The sequence below is a fragment of the Ictidomys tridecemlineatus genome, chromosome 10 (genome assembly GCF_052094955.1).
Source record: "Ictidomys tridecemlineatus isolate mIctTri1 chromosome 10, mIctTri1.hap1, whole genome shotgun sequence".
NCBI lineage: Eukaryota > Metazoa > Chordata > Mammalia > Rodentia > Sciuridae > Ictidomys > Ictidomys tridecemlineatus.
The window spans coordinates 132158189-132174448 of record NC_135486.1 but is presented as its reverse complement, the minus strand read 5'-3'; the positions used below and the strand labels follow the sequence as shown (position 1 = coordinate 132174448).

Sequence of the window (16260 nt, the reverse complement as noted above, 5' to 3'; positions counted from 1 at the left end):
GAGATTCGGTCTGATAGATTCAGACACTTCTAGAAGGCTCTTTCTCTTGGCCTCGGTGTTCTCATTTAGAAAATCAATACAGCGCACCGTCCACATTTGTAGGTTCTGCATGCATGGATTTAATCAATTGTGGATAAAAAGTATCTGGGGAAGAAACCTTGTGTTGGTTCTGCATGCACAGACATGTTTCTTGCTATTCTATAAACGATACAATATCACCTTTTACGGAGCATTTACGCAGGACTGGGCATTATAAATAATCTGGAGATAATTTAAAATGAAGAGAAGACTGTGCTTAGGTTATATGCAAAATACTATGCCATTTTATGTAAGGGAACCGGGCATGCAAGGATTTGGGGACCCATGGGGGTCCTGGAATCCATTTTCTACAGTGGCTGAGAGATGACCATGAATCAAACACCAAATTTAACAATTATTTAATTAAGCAAATAAATCCACATTTCCTGGGTGCCCATATGACTTGAAATGTGTGCCTCTGAGTTGCTCACAGGGACGAACATACAGGGGCAAAAAAATCATCATATACTAAGTATTCTACAAATATGTAGAGTACCTGGGACCATAGAGGAGGAGCAGAATGGGCCAGAGTGTCCAAGGTACACTCCAGGATCCCGTCTACTCTAGGAGAGAGGTACACCCAGCTTCTGGGACTCTGTGCTCCACTTTAAGAGCTGAGACTCTGGAGTTAGATGAGTCTCATTGAAAACTTTGGCTTCTCGCCCCTCAATTTCTTCATCTGTGAAATGGGCATGGCGGGAATGCCTACGTCCCAGGGGAGAGAGTGTCTGTTTTAGTCAGCTTCTTCACTGCGATGACTTTAAGGCCTGGCCAGAACAACTCTGGAGAAGGAATACTTTCTTTGGGGGCTCACATTGTCAGAGATCTCAATCCATAGACAGCAGACTCCATTCCTCAGGGCTCAAGGTGAGGCTGGACATCATGGCGGAAGAGTGTGGCAGAGGGGAGCAGCTCACATGGGATCAGGGAGCAGAGAGAGACTCCACTCACCAGGTACAAATAGAGACCCCCCAAGGCCATGCCCCCAGTGCCCACCTCCTCCAGCCACACCCGCCTGCCTCCAGTCACCACTCAGTTAGCCCCACCAGGGACTAATCCACTGTCAGGTTAAGGCTAGGACCGGTCATTTCTCCTCTCCACCTTCTTGTATGGTCTCAGATGTGGGCTTTTGGGGACAGCTCACATCCAGACCCTAACAGTGTCTGGCTCCTAGTGGGTGTTCCGGTAAACCCTAGGTATCGTTACAGCAGAAGCAGCTCGGCGCCCAGAACCTCCCCAGAGCCCAGGTGCCATGCCAGGTTCCTGGGAGAGGAAGAGGCTACCCTACATGACTAATTCCCATCTGCGCCCCAGAAACCCTGCAAGAGCAGGTCCCCAGTGAGTTCCCAAACGCTTGGCTCTCATTTCCTGTGTCCTGGAGAGTTCTTGGGCCCAGCGACCAGGGAAAGGACTTTTTTTTCTGGTTTGAAGAATCATAATGGCAGATATTTGTGTGGCTCTCCCTGGATGTCAGGCCCTCCTAAAAGCACTTCCCATTCATTAACCCACTTCAACAGTGTCATCCCAAGCAAGTTGGGAGGAAAGGCTTGGGGGAAGCATGTGGTCTGGCCCAAGAGGTGCCTGAGGCTCTTCCCCAAAGAAAACCTGGGAGCCCAGCTGCGTTGGGGCACCAGTGAGCATGTTCAGGGTGGGGAGCGAAGCCGGGGACGAGTCACGGACACCTGTTCTGCACTGAATGATGGGCGGTGTACCAAGGAGGAAGAAGCCCAGGCCCTCTGGGATAGACCAGGGCCCTCCAGGATATCCTGTCCAGCGTCTGCCTCCTTGTCCATCACACGGGTGAGCCCTCGAGACCCACGGTCAGGGTTGGAAAAAACACTGCTGTGGACAGAATATTTGTGCCCAACCCCATTCATGTGGACTCCCTGCCTCCGCGTGATGATGTGGTGGCACTGGGAGGTGGGGTCTTTGGGATGTGGTTCGGGTAGCTGAAGTCACAAGAGTGGGGCACTCCGTGGTGGCATTATAAGAGCCAAATCCACCAGGACCTTGATCTTGGACCTCCCGTCTCCAGACCAGGAGGAATAGTGTCTGTTGTCTCAGATCCCAGTCTGGGATGTCTTCCTGGCCCAGCTGGAGCCCGCTAATACACCCAGCCGGTTTGGGCAGAACGGACGCCCCCCAGGTTTGCCTGCAGAACCACGAGGACCCTCGTTCTTACCAGGAGGGTCACCAGATTTGAAACAAAAGCCAAACAGAAAAAAAGGGGGACTGACTTAGATGTGGGTTTCAGATCAACAACCAAGGATTTTTCTTACAAGGGTGTCCCGTGCAATATTTAGGATATACTTATAACTAATAAAAAAAGAAATTTATTTATTTCCTGGTGCTTTATCTGACAACCCTAGCACCCATATTCAAACAGCCCAGTAATTGGCCTGATGAGGACCTCCACGTAGGGACTGCATTATGAGATGCACGTTAATAAAGGTTCAAAGGTATCTCCGCCACAGGGTGTGGGTTAAATAAATAAATGAATACAACAAATTCGTATGTAAAAAGTGCTCAGAACTGTCTCTGGCACAGAGAAAGGGCTGTGTGAATCTTCATCGCTGTTACTGATATTAGCCTATCTTTTAAATAATGTTGGGAGAGAAGCTGGAGGGGTGTCAGACAAAGAAAGGCCCAGCGGGGGGGGGGACTGCAGAAGACGGGACCCTTTTTCTGCAGACGGGGGTCCCCAGAGTCGGTTCTCGGGCCTCGCTTTTGCAAAGCAGGAGAAATGCCGCTCACGGAGGCCCTTCGTGGGACACTGGGAGGCCACATACCTGAGGCTGGTGGGTCCTGATACCCGGGGACATCCCACAAAACCTACAGTGCTGGGTGCTAAGGGGCCAGGCTGCCAGAGGGTCACCCGAGGGACACCCATGTCCCATCTGCCTGTCCGACCTCGGGGGTGGCAAAGCAGCAGGTCTGAGAGCTCCCCGGGAATGGCCGTCACAATCAGGATGGGGGTGGGGGACCCCGACAAAAATGCCCTGAGACGGTCCCCTTGCCATCCCCATTTTCTAGAACAAACCGAGGCCTGGAGAGATTGAGAAACCCGCCCGGGTGGGGGGGCAGGGTCTGTAAACTGCAAAAGTGGATTTAAACCAAGGAACGCAGGGGTCTGGGCCGGCAGAATGGCCCACCCCCCACCCCACCCAGCCATTCCTCTGGCCACACAGGCCTGCAGCCAGGCCTTGAAGTCCCTCTGAGTGTCCCCCTCGGCCCCTGCTCCCTCCCTTGCCCTGGGCTCACCTGGGCTGATGTTGACGTCTGTCTGTGGAAAGGCCCGGGCACAGACGAGGCTCAGGGAGGCTGCGGCCCACAGCCCCCACCTCTGCATCCTGAGCCCCAGCGAGCGAGCGGCTTCCACTGGAGTGGAGCCGCAGAGCTCCTCAGCCAGGACAGGGTGGACCCCAGTCCCCTCCTCCCCCCTCCTCCCTCCTTTCTGCACCGCTGGAGGGAACTCGGAGTGACAGCAGAGAGCCTGCAGCCCGTGCACCGTGCACTGTGTGGCCTGGGGCCTGTGTCCTCCGTGTCCTCCTGGGTGAGGGCGGTCAGGAGCCTCCCGTCCAGCCTCTCCCAGGACATGGGGCATCTCTGCCCTGGGAGAGAAGAAGCGTCGGAAGGTAGAAATAGAGGGGAATGTCGAGTGCAGAGGTCTCCTGAGTCAGGGGTGGGATCTGTTTGGTTCATACACTGTTTTAAAATAAAATTAAAAAAAAAAGTCAGGACATAAAAGTAGGAGATTTTCCGTAGAACGGCATATTTCTGCCTCCTGTTAAAAATCTGGATATTGGAAAAGACTCAGTCATCATCTCCCAGGGAGAACCATCAATGGCCCAGGGCTGAGAAATGTGCCGCATCGGTCCATGCGCTTGGGGACACTGAGGTCCCACCCACGGGTCTACCCCGAAGGCACCCGGATCTATCTGTCCAGGGGCCTCCAGGTTCAAGGAGGCACCTGTAGAAGGTTCAATAGGGTTCCACGGGGTGCGCGCTCAACAGAGAGCCAACGCCGGCCTCGGTACCCAGCTCCGCCGTGTCATGTATTCATACGCAAATGTTTGAAATCCACTGGGATCTCACTGCAGTCATGGAGAATGAATATTGCCTCAAAATCAGAATCTTGCCAGGCTTGGCGGTGCACGCCTAGAATCCCCGTGACTTAGGAGGCTGAGGGGGAAGGACTGCAAGCTCAAGGCCAGCTTCAGCAGCTTAGCAAGGCCCTAAACAATTTAGTGAGACCTCCGTCTCAGAAAAAAATAAAAAATCAAAAGGGCTGGGGATGTAGCTCAGTGGTAAAGTCCCTCTGGGTTCAATGCTAGCACCAAATAACAGCAACACCCACAAAAATAATAAATAAAAGTCAGAATCTCTCTCCTATTCTGTGCATCCTTAGACAAGTCATCTGGCCTCTCTGAACCTCAGTTTCTTCCTCTATAAAATAGGGGGCAAAAAAGTGCAGACCTCATGAAGATTAAATGAAATCATTTATTCATACCGTTTGGCACAAACGCTGGTGAGAAGTAGGTGCTCCTTAAATGAGGGCATATTTTGTGATCATTTTTCTTGATCGGGTGCAAGACTTTTCCTGGCCACAGTCACTTTTTTTTTTTTTCCTTCAAAAATGCTCAGTCAGGTAGCTGGCATCCACAGAGAGGACTGGAATGTGTCAATTTGGTTTCCAAGTCACTCATTTTTTCTCTCTGAAACACCCACTGCCGTGCCTGTGAGGAATAACTTAACTTGTGCCCACACAGCCGGCTCCGTAGCTGAAAGTCTGCCTTGGTCTGACTCAGGATCTGGCTCAATTCAGCCCCACACCAGTCCTCGGTGTGCCCTGGGTCGACCAGTTGCCTCCAATCGGTTGTACAAATGCACACCCCCAAGTGTGTGTGTGTGTGTGTGTGTGTGTGTGTGTGTGTGTTTATTCCTAGGTAGGACACACCTATTATCTAAGCATTGCTGACCATACTAATATATTGTGCCTGTTATAAACACAAGCCCCAAGCTGACTTATTGAAGGTTGGTACACAATATAAATACCCCACAGGAGAAAGTTGGGCTATTTTACCCTCATGGACTCTCAGCCTGTGAGCTGGTTCGCAGGTCCCTGCTGTCACGTTCCTGGGGCTGCCTGTCAATCACACACAGCTGGCTGAGTACATTTTGTGCTGTTCTAACAGAATATTTGAGACTGGCTAATTTTTTTTTTATTTTTTAATTTTTTTAAAGATGTTGATGGATCTTTTTAAAATTTTATTCATTTCTTTTTATGTCGTGCTGAGATTCAAAGCCAGTGCCTCTGCCGCTGAGTCCCAGCCCCAGCCCCTGAGACTGGCTGATTTATAATAAGCAGAAGCTGCTGGCTCACAGTTCTCAGGCCGGAAAGTTCAATGTCAAGGTCTCACAGCTGCCTGCTGCACGGGCACAGGAGGAGCCGGAGAGAGTAGAGGGACGAGCACCTTCCCAATGCCATCACAGTGACCACCGCATTTCAGTGTGAGTTGAGAGGGGACAGACATTCAAATGGGAGCAATGTGCCCGTGCACATGAACATTCCGGGTATGGAGGAGCAGGGTGCACACAGGCTGCTGGAAAGCCTTCCGCACAGGGAGAACCTTTGATTTGAAAACTAAGGTGATGTCTGGAGGTTTGGGTGAGTCAGTTCACGTCTCCTCTCTGGACAGAAACCCACAAAACATTTATTCCTTGCTCAAACCCAAGTGTGGTCCTAGAGCTCTTGAGCCGTAGAAAATCCAGCCCCGCCCAGACTCTCGGAGTCAGAATCTGCATTTTGATTTGTCCCCAGGGGGTTGTGTGCATAACAGTTTCTGAAACATTGCTCTAGACAGGGGTAGGGAAACTTTTTAACAGCCAGACAGTAAATATTTTAGGCCTGGGGGGGCTATGTAGTCTCTCTCGTGACTTCAACTCTGCCAGAAGCACAGGAATGGGCCTGGCTGTGTTCCAATAAAACTTTATTTACAAAAACAGACAGGGGGCCGGACTCAGTCCATGGGCCATGGTTTGCCTTCCTCTAGGCCTCAATCTTGCTGGCTAGAAAGTAGACAATTTCTTCCTTTAACCAGGTGATCTTTACTGTCATTTGGGGATGGGAAGAGTCTTTTGTACCCAATCCATATTCTCTGGCTTCTTAAAATTGTAATTAACGAGAGGTACTATGTCCCTCCACACGCGCGCACACACACACACACACACACACAAACACACACACATACATTGTGTTTGTGGCAGTCTGAGGAATTCCGTGAAGATCTATCAAATGATTGATGGATCCTCGCTGTCACCTATATAGCTCTACATCTATCAATCATCTCTGTCATCTCTCACCTATTTCTGTCATCTGTATACCTCTATAGTTATCAATCATTTCCATCATTTATCATCTGTTTTTAGCCACTCTCATCTCCTTACCAATCATGTCCATCTACACCATCCATCTCTGTATCTATCTTAATTTCTTAGCCTTTAAAAAAATGTTTAAGAATCTACAGCCCCGTCCCTTCCTTCCCCGCCACTCTACAAGGTGTGATGCACACCGACTCGTCTCGTGGCTTTCAACTCAGATGTGCCCAGGCTTGGACTCTAGGCCTGCTGCTGTGTGACTGAGCACTGAGTATTTAATCCCTCTCAGCCTCTGTCTTCTCATCTGCGAAATGGGAACAAGGCCATACCTCCCTCACACAAGTGCTCAGCAAAACGCTTGGCCCCTGATAAATGCTCCGTATGGCAGGGACATTAGGTCACTCAGGAAAATCCTGGACAGGGAGGTGCAGAGCCGGGCAGCCACGTAACTACCTCCTGTGGTCTGGATGTGATTGGGGTGCCCCCAAGGGTCCCTATGTCGGGAGCTTGGCTCTCAGGGTGGCAGTATCGGGAGGTGGTGGCACCGTTAAGCCTCTTGGGCTCAGAACAATGGAGCCAGACCTCCATGAACTGAACCCCTGAAACCAGGAGCCAAAATACACCTCTCCTCCTCCAAACTGCTCTGGTGGGGTATTTTGATTCCAGTGACAAAAAGCTGACTGTCCCAAAAGGGATTAAGAGAGCTCTCCTGCAGCCCCTTCAGGTTAGGAGGCAGCAAGCCTTCCCGCCCCCTCTGTCTGCTTCCTGGTTTGAAGTGTGACCTCTCCGTACACTCTCGCATGATGTGACACCATCCGCTGCCCTCAGCAGAGGCCAAGCCAACAGGGTTACCGGATCTTGATCTTTGATCCTCAAAAACTGTGATAAACCTCTTTTCTTCATAAGTATCCTGCCTCAGGCATTTCGTTATAATGATGGAAATCTAACACAGTGCCCAAACGATAAGGGGCGGGGGGCCAACCTGCCCTTCGTTCTTCTTTCTAGATGTCAGTTTTTACCTTCTCATTATTCTGGCGTTATTTCTAAATAGTATTTTTGAACATTGAAAAAGGAGAGCTATCCCACTAGAAGAAAAGCAGACAGGAACAGAGGGCTTGCTGGGAGAGAAACCCCAGTGCCCGAATACAGCTGTCCCCAGTGCTCCGGGATCTGAACCCTCTGATCGGGGCTGGGCAGGAGTCGGCGACTTCTGTCAGGTCCCAGGGTGTGGGACGGAATTCCTGAGGCGCCCTGGGCTGGGAGGAAGGAGGAGGCCCACGCCTTTTGATCCAGGAGACAGAGGACGAAAGGTGACTTTAGCTCTTCCCGGCTGCTCCCGCCCACCACTGCTGTTTTGAACTCAGGTCCCCGCACCTCAAAGAGGGTGTCTGAGTGACCCACGACTCTCTCTTCCCACCTCCCACCTGAGGGGGAGGAGGATGCTAATTAAAGCTGGTGGGCAGCCCACCACAGAGCACCTCGGGCCCTGGTTTCTATGGAAACTCCGTCCCCTGTCCCCTGCCGACACTCTCTCATCTCCTGACAAACTCTATTCCCGGAGACGTGGCCCTGCTCTGTCCTAACACTGTTCCTTGCAGCCAACCAGCAAACGCAGCCAGAGGTGTGCCCAGTGACGAGGACCACCAGGTCCCCAGCAAACCTGCCCGTCAGTCCTGTGCGCTTGACGCCCTGCTTTCCAGCAGAGTCGCTGAATCCTAGGCGTTGGAGGGGACCTGGTTCCAGGTGGCCCCGCAGATACCCACATCTGCAGGTGCTCCAGTCCCTTCCACAGAATCTGCTGCCACCCTCCCTCACACCTGAAGCCATCTCTGGATGCCATGCAATCCTCCATACGAGGTCAACGCTCTGTGAATAGCCGTTAGGTGCCTTGTTTAGGGACCGAGGACAGATGGAAAGTCTGTGCGGGTGTCACACAGATGCAATTAAAACATTTTTTTTTTTTTTTTGATCGCTGGTTGGTTGAATCAGAGGTTCCTAGTTTGCACGGGCTGCCTGGACACAGTGCCCCATTCTGGAGGCCGGAAGCCTGAGGTCCAGGTGTGGGCAAGGGTGGGTTCCTCCGAGGCCCAGTGAGAATTGGTTTCCTCTCCTCGGCAGGCACTTGGCCTGTCTCCCTGTCTTCACACCCTCTTCCCCGTGTGTCTGTGTCTGGATCCCGCCTTGCATGAGGACACCAGCCACAATGGCCCCCGCGGCCTCACTTCCACTCCATCAGCTTTGTAAGACCCTGTCCGTAACAGGGCCACGTCCTGAAGTCCTGGGGGTGAGGGTTCCAGTCCGTCTTTTGGGGGGGACGCGGTTCCAAACACCCCAGGCTCTAGCCGGGGAGGCCTGGCTGGTCTTCAAGCCCCAGCACGGCTTGCTCCCGACTTACCCCAGTAAACCCCGGCTTCCCTGTGGGTGAAGCAGAGGACCAGGTCCCCGGGAAGCTGCAGTGTGGCGGGTCAAGGAGGTGGCACTTCCCACGGTGCCTCGTCAGTCCCCTTGTGATTGCTAGAGGGTAGCAGGTGCCCGTCTGCCCCTCTCCCAGTGTCCCTTGGCTCACCTGGGTGGGGCCTGCAGGGACCTGGGCCTTGAAGATCCAGGACGCCCGCCTCTCTCCAGGGACCCCCCCCCCCCAGGGCTCTATCTGCACCCAAGTCCCTCCCCTGGGATTGGCTTTTGAGGAATTCAGGACAAAGAGGAACCTGTTGGTAGGGGTTTGGGGTTTATGCAAGGGACGCAGGAAGGAGTGGTGGGCACAGGACTGGAACCAGGGTTTCTTTGGGCACCAGAGCCCCGGCCTCATTGACGAGCACCCCATCTCTTGTCCTGAACGCCACCGTACCCGTCCTTCCTGCAATACCCAATATGGCCAGGAGGGGGCGGCACATCTCAGTCCACATGGCATTTACCTGGGTCAAGCTTTGGAGCGAAGAGTCACAGCGGCAGTGTGTGAGCCATGGGGAAATAGTCTGTATTCCTATTTGTCAGCATTGGGGTGACATGAAGTGTGCCATCTAATGTCCTCAAGCTTCCGTTTCAAAAGGCTGTGATAAGGATTAAATGAGATAGCACCTGTACCGGGTTAGCACACTGTGTGGCTCATGGACGGCCACCAATAAGTGGGAGATGTTAGTACAAAGGGTTAAACAGGCACACAAGCCTTTGTCATGGGGACGTCAGGAAGGAGCTGTTGATTCAGTCTTGGAAAGAAGGGAGGGACAATTTAACCTGGGCCTTAAGAACAGCAGCTGTTGCCTAGCATGCATCAAGCCCTGGGCTTAATCCCCATGGCAGCCATGATGCTCATATAAATGGGAAGAGTCGGTCCAGGGATGGAGTGAGAAAACAGAAGCCTGATGGCCTCACGTGATCTCCTGGATCCAGCTATGCCTGAAGCCAGAACTTCCCCTGTTGTTTCAACTACTTGGAATTAATTTCCTGACACTTGTCTTCTCTTTTGGCGGATTCTCCTCTCAGTCCTTGGATCAATACACTTTCATGTTTTAGCTGTTCTTCCTTCCAGGACCCCCACACTAAGGTTACCCACAAGGTCCAGCATGACTGGCTGTCGGATCCCACTATGGCAGGCTGTAGGCCAGCGCTCTACCACTGAGCCACCACCCCACCCCTCCATCCTTTATATCCCATGTTCATGAAGAAAAAAAAAAATAACCACCAATACATGGCACAAATAAATAATCTTTAATTTCAATAAACAGCTCCTCACCACGCGAGACGGTACACTGCGGGGAAAGACACGAAGCATCCCACAGGGAGAGGGAGAGACCTGTGCTAGTTCTACACTAATTCCCCAGCCCCTGAGAGGGGCCTCGGTCCACACACGGACACACCAGCTCCTCCGAGTGTGGTTAAGGTGATGATCACGGAGGGGGTGTGGCCGCGTGACTCCACGGAAGTCCTCGGTGGGCCTTCATCGCCAGGATTCACGTCCTGGTGACTCGACACACACACATATCCCCGTCACCCGAGGGGGGGTCTTCGACAGACAGGGGACACAGGGACTGGGTGAAACCTCACAGGGCGCGGGAGGTGGACAGAGGGCATGCTCAGGGCGGGGGTCCTGGCCGGTACCTGCTCTCCAGGACACGTAGGCACAGAAGTGTTCAGCGGAGGGGCACATGCACACAGACGGACACGCACAGGCCCCCGGGGAGTCAGTCCCCTGGGGTAAGCTGACACAAGGACAGGTTCGGTTCAGCCAGGAGAGGGCTCTCACGCTTGGGATAGCTCTGCGTGTGTGTGGCTATTTGGTTTCTCCAAATAGTCTAATCTCTATGTGACAGTCACTAAGGAGGAGACGACGATACTTACACCTTTGGAGAGAGGTACTGGGTTTGGAGAGCCCCAGGGAACAGCCGCCCGTCCAGGGGTGGGTTTCAGGATGGGGGGGATCAGGGCTCCCACCTGCTGGCCAAACTCTCGCTCAACTTAGTCTTGGAGATTGGCTCACTCGGGAGGCCCTTTCTCCCCTCGGGGTACAAAGTGCATTTGGGGACAAGGGTATCAACAGGAGCAGCGCTGGCATTAAGTCCCACGGCCCACTCAGCGCTCGAGATGTCACGGGGGCTTCTAGAAAGTTCTCAGGCCTCCCTCAGGGAGGGCGGCCGTTGTGTGGTCGATAGTCTGCTTCCTCTGGGTTCTGAGAGGTCGTAGGTGAGCGTGTGTGCGTGTGCGTGTGTGTGTGTGTGTCTGCGCGGAAGGGTGTGTGCGGGTGTGGATGGAAATAGGGAGGTGACACATTTTTCTGTCTTTTTTTTCTTTTTTTTAAAGCAATTGAAAGCTGTTGCCCCTGCGGCCCTCAGGTCACCTCCAGGGAGGCAGGGGACACGCGGTCACACTCCGCCCGCGACCTCAGGCTGTGCCACTGCTCCACGGCCGTGCGGTGGGTGTTGAGCATCCGTCGCCAGTGGTTGGCCTCGGAGGGTCCCGAGGAGTACTGGCCGATGACAATCCTCCCGATGAAGTCGTTGCTGCTCTTCATGTTGTGGCCGAACACTAGGGCACAGGGGGGGAGAGAAGGGGGGCCGGGACAGAGAGCGGGGACAAGACAGAGACCGTTAGCGGACACACTGCGCCTCTGCGTATGGGCTCGCTGCTCCGGGGACGGGGTCCGTTTCTTTCATGGAGCGAGTTCCCCGATTCCCTCCCCTCCTCTTCCTGTGAGTCTCTCTGCAAAAGCCACACGGGGTCTCCTGCTGTCCCTGACCACGCAGGCCCTGCTCCCACCGCCCAGTCTTTCCCCGGCTCCCCTTTCAGCCAGGTAGCACCAATACCTGTCACTATGCACTTAGGGTCCCCTGCCTCGCCAGGCTGCCTCAAGAGCAGTGGATGGTTCTAGAAGCTGTTCTGGCGAGCTGCTGCAGTCCAGTTGAGTGGGCACCCCCGAGCTGCTCAGTGGTGGCCCTGTTGGCACTGCGGGCTGGATTACCTTTTGCTGTGCCTTGTAAGAAACATAGCAGCATCTCTGGGCTCTAGCGAGTAGATGTTAAGAGCAGCCCTCACCTCAAGCTGGGACCACCCCCAAAATCTCCCAAAGGTGGGGAGACATTCATCCCCATGAGAACCACCAGGGTTAAGCTCTGGGGTGAAACTCAGCTCTGTCCATTGACAGAGCCCTGTGACTCTGAGGCGAGGAAGGTCATCTCTCTGAACCTCAGATTCTTCTTTGGTGCAAGAGGATTCTTAGTAGGACATCATCTCACAGGTCGAGGTGAGGTTTCAAGGAAATCGTGTGTGGAAAGCTCCCAACTCCCATCACCGAGTCCCTAGCAAGTAAGTGGTTTCACAGCAAGTGCTCAGTAACGCCTGCACCGCCACTGGGCCCCGAACTTCTGTCCCAGGAATAAGGCTAGTGTGCTGAGGGAAGCGGCCGGGGCAACTTCTGCCACCTCGGCGAGGCCCGTCTCCTTGGAAGGCTTCTTTGTAAATTCCCAGCACAAGCTTCATTTATGTCTCTTAAGCCCTAATGAGATGGTTCGCTTGATTTATCTTCCCGGCCAAGTTCTGTCTAATTCTTTCCGTGCATGTGGGTAGCCGGAGCATAGCAGCCCGCTAATGGGGGAGCAGGCTGTGTGCTTATAAATGAAGGGCCGCAGAGGGGGAGAGATCACACAGTCACCCAGCGTGAGCCCAGCCAAGGCAGGCGGGATCCCAGGAGGGAGGCCGATTATCAGATAAAACAGCTAAAATATGCAGCCCCAGACAGAGCTTGAACACTAACGAGCCGGTTCTCCCCCGTGGGGCTCATGCCAAGCATTTCAAATGATAAAAATGGGGGGGAAAAAAAGGAGTGGAAAATAAAGACGAGACCTCCTGCCCCCATCCATATCTAATAACCAAGAAGACCTCATGACCTAGGATCAGTCAAAAGCCACGTCCCTCCAGGGGTCCTGTGCCCTGTCAGCTCTGTGGGGGAAAAATGGGCCACGTATATTTTTTGTACATTTGGTAATGTGCCCAGTACACACAGGTGGACTTCATTTACATGAAAATCCCTTACAAAAGCAGGGAAATGTCAGGAATAGAATCTTTGTTTAATAAAGGATCAAGACTCTTTGATACACTTGAAAAACAATTTTTAAAAACAGCACTCAGGACTCTCTGAACCGTGCTTAGTGGGGGATACAGGTTGGAGGTCACCAAACAAGAATGAATTCCAGAGTCCCCTTCCCTGAGGGCATCAGATCTAACAGGATGCAATTATGAGACTGTTTTAGGCTCCATTTGTTTTTTTTTCTTCCAGGGCAAAACATGCTCTCCTTCTCTGCCTCTCCAAAGCTTGAGGATATCAATGAATAACATACCTAGTAAATGGGTATGGGTTTTAGATCTTTGGAAGAGTTTTTTTATTTTATTTTATTTTTTTATTTTTTATAATTCAGGGGTACTCAGCCACTGAGCCCCATCCCCAGCCCTATTCTGTATTTTATTTAGAGACAGAGTCTCACTGAGTTGCTTAGCACCTTGCTGTTGCTGAGGCTGGCTTTGAACTCGCCATCCTCCTGCCTCAGCCTCCCAAGCTGCTGGGATGACAGGCATGCACTACCACATCTGGCAGGAAAGGGGTTTTAAGAAAGGAAATCTTAAGGACTCTCATGTGCTCTTGCTCGAAGAGCAAGTTGGTTCGACTTTTGGGGTATCTGTTCAAAATAAAAGCATCCTAACTTGAGTCCCAACACATTCCCTTAGTAGAGGACTGTTATCCCACAGGATTTTCTGCACAAATGCACATACAAGTATATTTTACACAGACAGGTTTGGCAGAGTCGAGTCTCCAAGCTGGATCCAGCCCACCACCTGTTTTTGTAAATAAAGTTTTATTGGAACACTGCCAAACCCATTTGCTCGTGTATTATTATTATTATTTTTTTAACGTAATGTCTCTTTTCGGCTTCAGAGCGGGAATGATGTCATTCTGTTCAGGGTGCTGTCACAAAATGCCAAAAACTGAGTGGCTTATAGACAACAGAAAACTTATTTCTCCCCCATGGCTCGGGAGGCTGAGGCAGGAGGATGGTGAGTTCAAAGCCAGCCTCAGCAACTTAGCCAGGGCCTAGGCAACTGAGAGGCAGAGCACTTGCCTAGTGTGTGTGAGCCCTGGGTTCCATTCTCAGCACCTCAGATAAATAAGTGAATAAAATAAAGGTCCATCAACAACTAAAAAAAAAAATTTTTTAAAAAGGGAGGGTGATTGGGGATGTGGCTCTTTACCAGTGTAAAGCACCCCTGGATTCAATCCTTGGCACCAAAAAAAAAAATAATAATAATAATAAAGGAAGCAAGAGAAGAAGAAAAAAAGAATGTATTTCTTATAGTTCCGGAGGCTGAGAAGATCAAGGAGCTGGCGAATCTGGACTCTGGGGAGGGCCCTTTTCCTCATGGATGGTGTCTTCCCACCACTTTCCAATATGGTAGAAGGACAAGCCAGCTCCCTGGGGTCTTTTGTAAGGACACGGGTTCCTTTTGGGAGCGTGGATCTCAGGACCTAATGGCCAGCCGCAGGCCTGGCTCGTGACACCACACTGGGGACTGCACTCCAACAGGAACTGGACTCACGTCTGAATTCCGTCTGAATCCTTTTGCTATGCTCAACTGTCACCGTGAACACGATGGCTTTGCTCGGTTCTGTGAGTCCCTCTCGTGAAGACTGGACCAGAGGGTGGTTTGGAAGACCTTGCAGACCGTAGACCCCTCGCTCATCAACTGTCCCCCACTGGTTTGCCCCCTTTCTTTTTTCTGTGGGGTGTGAGGGTGCCAGGAACTGAGCCCAGGGGCTCTTAACCACTGAGCCACATCCACAGCCCTTTTTATTTTATTATATTTGGGGACAGGGTCTCACTAAGTTGCTTCTAAGTAGCTGAGGTTGGCTTTGAACTCACAATCCTTCCTTTTTTTTTTAAAAAAAATAGATTTTATTTATTTATTTATTCAATCACTTTTTTTGGGGGTTATATGCCGTGCTGAGATTCGAACCCAGTGCCTCACACATGCTAGGCAAGTATTAGACCCCTGAGCCACAACCCCAACCCTCACAATCCTTTCTTATCTCATCTCCCTACTCCCTTAGAGCTACTTCCCGTGGTCAAGTGATCATCGGAGAATCCACTTTGGGAGGTGTCTACACTGACCCTGAGGAGCGCAAAGAATCTCGTGTAATAATAGCATGAAAATCCACATTACTGTTAAAAAGGAGACATACCCAAGTACATGAGATGGAAAAGTCTCTAAGATGTTGCTGGGAGACAAAAGTGGGTGGCAAAACTGTACATATAAATACAACCTCTTTTCGTTAAAGCAGAGCTTTACATGTGAAGAAAACTCTGTATGAAGAGTGTCAGTTCACCCAGCGGTGGAGAGCAACTTTCTCTAGAGCGAAATCGCTACGATTTCTGTATTACATAAGTATGTACAGTTTGAACTTCTTATCACCAGTTCATATTCTGGAAAGAAAACAAAGAAAAAAAAAATAAGTGGCTCTTAGAGAATTCACATCTAAATCGCCAGAAGGGAAGAAAACGAAAAGGAAGTCTAATAGCCTACGCGTCTTATCCCAATTTGCAAAGTCACTTGGCTGGTGAATCACTTGGCTCTGGGGAGGCGAGGTGGGCGCGCTGGAGGGACGCAGTGCGGTCCCGGCCATCTGAGTTGACTGGCAGGCGTCAGCCTTTGCAGATCACTTGGTAGAGTGAGGGCACCCGGAACATTTTTGAAAAAAAAAAAAAAAAGTTCAAAATTTAAAATGCAAATTTATAAGCTGAAGCTGATGTAGAACTAATGACTTCTATAATAAAAGTCTCTTGGGAGAATACCCAGATTCGTCGTCCCTGGCTGGAGTGTGTTGCTGGAGAGAACAGAGTATTAAGATTTGACATCTAGAATCCAAAACAGGGAAGAGAGACAACGAGACAGAGACCCCTGCCCCTTCCATTAATGGCTAAGGAAACCGAGTCAACGGCTAGCAGCGTTTGAAGCAACCAACATGAGAAAGAAGCCAATTCCTTATAACTAGGTCCCTAAATTTCCTCTCTTTAGAAATATTCAGAATGACAGTTTTTGTTCTAAGCACCTCCCTACCCCATTTCTCCTACTCAGTGTTACGGGGCCACATTGGAATGTAGACATGAATGTATTACTGGATAATGGATTGACTCCAAGCGCACCCTGGTCATCAGGGACCCATTTCCCAACAGCCTGAACAACCCAGATTATGGCAGAAAAATAAAAAAAAAAACTAACAATCTTCCACCCCAAATATCCAATAGTACAGATGACATACAG

The 16260-nt window shown here is 51.2% G+C and overlaps 2 protein-coding genes across 9 annotated transcripts in view; both read right to left on the bottom strand.

The window, feature by feature from the left end:
- The window catches only part of Clec19a (C-type lectin domain containing 19A), a 5576-nt gene extending 2105 nt beyond the window's left edge, over positions 1–3471 (bottom strand). The window contains exon 1 of the mRNA XM_078024728.1: positions 3243–3471. Within this exon, the coding sequence (XP_077880854.1) occupies positions 3243–3427 (185 nt within the window). The 5' untranslated portion in view covers positions 3428–3471. The remainder of the gene's footprint in view (positions 1–3242) is intronic.
- Positions 3472–10143: 6672 nt separating this feature from the next.
- The window catches only part of Syt17 (synaptotagmin 17), a 59425-nt gene continuing 53308 nt past the window's right edge, over positions 10144–16260 (bottom strand). For 7 of the 8 annotated variants that reach the window (XM_078024290.1, XM_078024292.1, XM_078024296.1 and 4 more), the window contains one exon: positions 10144–11478. In XM_078024290.1, coding sequence (XP_077880416.1) covers positions 11282–11478 — 197 coding nt within the window. In that variant the 3' untranslated portion in view covers positions 10144–11281. Of the gene's footprint in view, positions 11479–14559; positions 15423–16260 lie in introns of those variants that run through there. The other variant, XM_078024291.1, reaches the window with a different exon arrangement.